At 45.3% G+C, this 5791-nt stretch overlaps 1 protein-coding gene across 1 annotated transcript; it reads left to right on the top strand.

Annotated features, from left to right (window-relative positions):
- The first annotated feature begins 219 nt into the window (after nucleotides 1–219).
- LOC118510992 (golgin subfamily A member 6-like protein 6) lies at nucleotides 220–3866 on the top strand. Its single transcript, XM_036053507.1, has 2 exons — nucleotides 220–327; nucleotides 967–3866. The coding sequence occupies exons 1-2, from the start codon at nucleotides 289–291 to the stop codon at nucleotides 1846–1848; spliced, it is 921 nt and encodes a 306-aa protein (XP_035909400.1). The 5' UTR covers nucleotides 220–288; the 3' UTR covers nucleotides 1849–3866.
- Nucleotides 3867–5791: the final 1925 nt, after the last annotated feature.

Below are 5791 nucleotides of genomic sequence, written 5' to 3'. Positions count from 1 at the left end.
AGAGAGCGGTGGGGGGCTTGTTAGAGAACTTCGCTAGCCTTCGCAGCCCCAGCCAGCCAGGTCGGCCCGGTATCGGATGGCTAGAGCCTCCATGCCTTCGGCTGGCTATGCAGAACCCCCATCCACTTGCACCGTGCGTTCGTTTTCGCAGGGGGAGAAATGGAAGGTGCACAGGTTGGTACGTTTTTTCGGTATAAAATGCACGATCTTCTTCAATTTATCGACAGTATCAAGACCAGCGTGGTCAAGAAGTGTAGTGTGTGGATTAGTTTGCCAACCACCAAATCCATGCGTCGACCATTTAAGATGAGGTCGTTAACGCTGCTGGTTAGTGTTCCACCATGGGCATTGGGGTTTCGGGGTTTCTGCGAATTAATGTGCATTAATCAATAATCGTAAGAGTGTGTGATAGTAGTGTGTATGGGATTGTGTCGATCCTACGTGCTTTGAAATCAGTTGGCGAGTGTCGGTGCTTGTCTAATTACTCTGTCTGCGACAGCAACAACATCGTACTAGATCTGAGACTACCAACTACGGACAGTTCAAAGATAGTTATTTTGGTGTCAAGATTGGTGGCCGCAGTTGTGTCAAGATGGAAGTTACGGTGCCAAATGCTACATGCGTTCAGAGAACGTGAACATTCGCAGGGGTGCCCAATTAATTGAAGTGATGTGCGACGATCATCCGATGCTTGGACGTTTGCCTTGTGGTGCCTATAAGGATGCTTGGAAGATCGTTAGGAGCAAATGCAAAAAATAGACATTTTAGTTATCGTGACCACAAAACCTAGTGTACAGTTTTAATTATTTAGATTATTATCCTAATTCGAATAAGTTTTTATCACTTCATTCTCACTTTTAAGTTATGATTTATATCTTGTCCTTATGATCGTTACCATCCCGCTCGGTTCATTGGATTAATAAAATTTGTATCGTTCTCCTTCCCTTTCTCCTACGGTTTCAACAGGCCTTTTTGGGCTGCCTCTGTGTGTCTTTGGTTCTAGCGGACGGCTCGGTTGCCATTCGACAAAAGCGAAGCCCTGCTCCGTTCTTCTTCAACAAGGGCCACGACCACCACGAACCAAAGTGCGTCTGGGAGAAAAAGTTGGCCTGGAAGGAGGACTGGAAGAAGGTCTGGGAGTCGAAAAAGGTGGAAGTGTGGAAGTCCGAGTGGAAAAAGCAACAGATCCCGGTCTGGAAGGTGGTGGAAGTTCCGATCTGGCGCGAAGTAAAGGTGCCAGACTGGAAGATCATCAAGAAACCGTACTGGAAGGAAACGGAAATACCAGCCTGGAAGGAGGTGCAGGTGCCGGACTGGAAAAAGGTCAACAAGCCCGTCTGGCGCGAGGTGCAGGTTCCGGTCTGGAAGGAGGTGCAGGTACCGGAATGGAAGCAGATTTGGGTGCCGGACACGGTCAAGGTCGGCATTCCTGGCGAAAAGTATCTGGGCAAGGATGAGCACGGTTGGGAGTACACGAGCCATGATCTGTGGAAGAAGAAAATGGTCTGGAAGCCCCTGTGGAAGAAAGTCTGGAAGACGGTGAAGAAGGAGGAGTGGAAGACGGAGAAGAAGCTCGAATGGAAGGAAGAGTGGGTGCAGGTGTGGCGCACCGAGAAGAAGCAGATCTGGGTGAAGAAGAAGGAGGAGCTGTGGAAGGAGGAGAAGGTCGAGATCTGGCGCGTCGAGAAGAAACAGGAGTGGGCAACCGAGAAGAAGCTCGAGTGGAAGGAAGATTGGAAAGAGATCAAGGTCCCAGCCTGGAAGGAGATTCAGGTCCCTGCCTGGAAGAAGGTGTGGAAACCGGTCTGGGAGAAGGCCTGCGTACCAGTCAGCCACGGATGGCATTAGTCGGAAAAGCGCCCTAGATGCAGTAAGCACCCCGTAGAAACACTTTCTAGTGGTTAGAATGATAGAGTGTGTTGTTTTCTATCGTTTATCCCTTTCCTGTACCTTCCCGTAATAGTTTGTTATGATTTCAACTTGTTGTTTTGCGCCGTTTCGAGTGCGCTATAGCTTCGCCCATCCGTTCTGTCCATTTTGTCCATTGTCGGCTATAGTTCTATGTTTCACTTTTTCCGTCTCCTTGCTAACCTATCATTTTCCAAGCCACAAACATCAAGCAAAGCTATTTTCATCTTCTACACATCTCTCTGCTCATCTTAACATGTCCGCTCTCATTTCGTTTCCCGCGGGCGAATCATTACATCATCGCCCGTATTAAGTAGCTTCCCACAGCTACTTTCAGCTCATTTGCAGACAAGCCGCGGGGTTTCCCGAACAGCGCGGTTCGACTTCCGACCTGCCTCAATTGTCCAACGTGTCGCCGAAGCCGAAGGAAGTACCGTGCCGTGTAAGCCGTTCGCGTCTTCACGTCTTGCAAGAGTTCAATCTTCATGTTCCAAACCCCGTCCGTAGCGGGAAAGCGGGGAGAGTGAAGATCATTTTGCACAAACATGAGGGCAAACAAAAGGGTTTCTGGGTTTGTGCTGAAAAATAATGATTTCCTCCCTTTGTCTGAGGAAAAGTGATGCAGACACCTTCATCGCAAATCGAGCACGGGAGCACAACCCTCATCCTTTATCCATCGCGGACCGTAGACAAAATCGTTAAGCCGTATTGGATGCTCATTGTTTTGCCAGCTTGATCGAATCATCTGGCAGGCTGGCATTGGAAGGCATAGATGGAAAAGACATGGAGAGCCACACTATCGCGCTCAATTAACGCTGACACTCGCCTTCCTCTGCCTTATGTCATGTTTGGACGAGTCGAGCGAGTATGATTTTTTTGCGTGGAGTGCGTGGAGCGATCGATAAATGATCGATTCATTGCAATTTGCAAGGTAATTTAACGTGTAACATGATAAGTTCGGGCAGCAGCTTTTTTCGATCCACTCGTTGCTTCTGCTCCGATGAGATCACCGACGAATCGGCATTCCACGAGACGACTGTTGTTTTTTATGGAATCGATGAGGTGGTTGAGGAGGCGCCTACGGATCGAATCTGATTTTCACGCTCACCACAGCATCTTTATTTGCGTTGATGAGTATTTTGCTTCTTCTGGCAACGATTGGTCGATCTTACGTCGCCACAAACGAAACCAAATTGCATTAGCGCATGGCTTCTGCCGGCGCTCAAACGAATGCACAACGATGCGGAAGCGTACGTTGCGAAATTGAAGACGGACAGCAGTAGTGTTAGCGATGTTTGGAATGAAGTGATCGAGCGCTTTCTTTTTATTATCATTTTCTTCTCACTTTTCCTGCACGATCGACGCGATCGGCTGACTGACCCCCTTTCTTTTACTATGAATCATACAAATGTGGCACGAAACGACCGAAATAATGACACTCATGCTGTACAGATTTTTAGTCAATCAATTTAGTCAACACACGTGAACGATTGTTGAAAAGTCAGAACAACTATCCCACCTTGTGAGAGACAAAGCAAAACAAAACAAAGAACACGGAACAAACACAGAAAGTAAAGACTGTATGTAAAGTCGAGGAAAAAAAGGCTTCGAAACAGGACGTTCAGGACACACAAACGTACGACGCGTTTATCTTCTTCTGCCATATATGAGACCTAGTTACCTAAAAAGCAAAACATCTAACCAAAAGACCCGATCGTAGAGCGCCAACACTAGCTGAACGTTTTTGCAAATCTGTCGAGACCCGTCAAAAGATTATGCACCGTGGCGAGAACGAAGCGAGCACGTTCAAAACAGAAGTACCTCTCATGCAAACTATCACACTCATCGTACCTTTGTAAATAATTGTGTAAATAGTTGTTATCTCATTGAACAAGCGAATGCTCCATTTGTCAAATTAAAAATGAACTGTGAAACAAGAAACAAACGTTTCCAATGTCCACTTTTATTTGTTTTGCGGAGTAAGGGAAGGTTCACCGCCTGTGTGCCTGTGAGTGTGAGTAAAAAAAGGTTTTGCCGAGCCATCATCAACATGGGACCAAGGTATCGGCCCCCCCGCGGTGAGCGCTGCAAACAAATAAAAAACGAAAGAAATGGAGTGAGAAACAGGTGGTATGTGAACCCGACATAAATCCGCCACAGCGCATCTTGCTTCCGGTTCCGGTAGATTCCGCATCGAGCGGTTCGTTACGAATGGAAAGTTAAAAGTAGAAACATTTTATAAAGTAAGTAAGCGAGAAAAAAAGAAGGAAAAGACGCGCACGGACGCAATCGCTTGTCATGACGCGTTTTTTGGCGGGCTGCCCAAATGCGTATGAGCAGAAAGTGGAATTTCTATTAAACGCTCCATTAAAAAACCCATCCAAAAGGGTAAAAACGGCTGGCACTCTTTTTAGCTATGGCGGGTGCGCGCACGATGCGGCAACGATCACAAATCATTATCGCGTTTTGTGATATGCCGCGGCGGTGGCCTTCAGCAATGCCGCAGACGACGACGGCGGCGGCAACAACAGGCAGTGTAATGTGGTGTGGCACGTTTATCAGTAATCGGGGGAAATGCACCGAGTTTTCTTTTCCGCAAGCTGCAACTAGCCGCTCTTGATCTTCATTTACGCTTTGGAGGCGACCACGCGTTTTCCCACGTCCCATTGCTGCCCGTTCACAGGGCAGGTGCGGCGAAAGCGTGAAGATGAGAAGATGAGACATAAAACGACGCAGAGTATCGCCGTCCCTTGGCACCACTGGGTAGGGAAAACTTTAGTGGGGCGATTTTCTACAGTATTTTTTGGTCGCAGCTTCTGCACTTGCCACTTGGGGTTGGGACGAGTCGGGGAAAAATTACGGGCGAAAGAAGTGTGTGACGCAAGGCAAAGCAATGTTACATGCAATATCAGCGCAAACCATAATCAACGAAGAGAAATTTTTCCAAAAGGCAGTGAATACATAAAAGGTTTTAAGCATCCAAAATATAGACAGCCAAATTTACGGTTGCGCTTACACAACCGCCCGTTGCGTTGGTTCGCGGAGACGCAGGCCCGATAAGATGACACGATAAGCCGAAACATAGCAAGTGAGTGAAGCCATCAGTCGGAAAATAAAATTTTTCCAGCATAATCATTTGAGACTTTGCCATCCGATGGTAAAGCATGCGCAATTCCAAATATTAAACAGTATTAATATACCGAACGAAAGAAAGGATTAATGTACATTTATTGAGACTATGTATGTACAGATGACTTTGTAGGTAGATATTTGAAAATTCTTTGTCTATTCTCATTCATCATAGTCCGTTACGATGTTTACAAAAATATTTAACATTTCAAAACGATTTCTCTTTCTTCTTTCTTAGCCTCATGACCTCTTAAAGTCATGCTAGCCATTCCTGACTTACTTATCTTACTGATATCGCATAGTTGGATAGTTAATTGTATTTTACTCTTTTTTAAGAAGAAGAAAGTATTTTTTGCAAGCAGTTTTTGGCATATATATTATTTATATAAGAGTGTCTGGTATGTATTTTGCTATTAACAATGCCAATGTTTTTTTTTATTTTATATGAAAAACTTGGCCGGGTCGCTTAAAACCAAGTTACAAAAAGAGTACAATGAAAATTGATCTGAAGTAATTTAATTTTCGATACCGTGAAAGGGCACCTTATTCCGCCAACCAAATTTGTGGTCATGTTTTTTTGCAAGGGTCTGTTTGCAAAATAATGTTAAGGCAATATTATTTGATGAACAGCTTTGAAAAATAAACTATTTTTCCCTATCCCTGTTACTTCCATAGAAATAGAATCGTTGTTCAAAATGGTAACATAGTTGAATGCATCGCCATATTTCATTAGGTTTGCGTGAAATATTTCAAC

This window comes from Anopheles stephensi, chromosome 3 (genome assembly GCF_013141755.1).
Source record: "Anopheles stephensi strain Indian chromosome 3, UCI_ANSTEP_V1.0, whole genome shotgun sequence".
In the NCBI taxonomy this organism is placed as follows: domain Eukaryota; kingdom Metazoa; phylum Arthropoda; class Insecta; order Diptera; family Culicidae; genus Anopheles; species Anopheles stephensi.
The sequence above is the reverse complement of the archived record's forward strand: the minus strand, read 5'-3'. Positions and strand labels throughout refer to the sequence as shown.

What these genes read in the sequence shown, in the direction of transcription:
- LOC118510992 (XM_036053507.1), top strand. Translation starts at nt 289, where the DNA reads ATGCGTCGACCATTTAAGATGAGGTCGTTAACGCTGCTG. An exon ending in TGAGGTCGTTAACGCTGCTG is followed by an intron (nt 328 to 966) that starts GTTAGTGTTCCA and finishes CGGTTTCAACAG; the next exon opens with GCCTTTTTGGGCTGCCTCTG.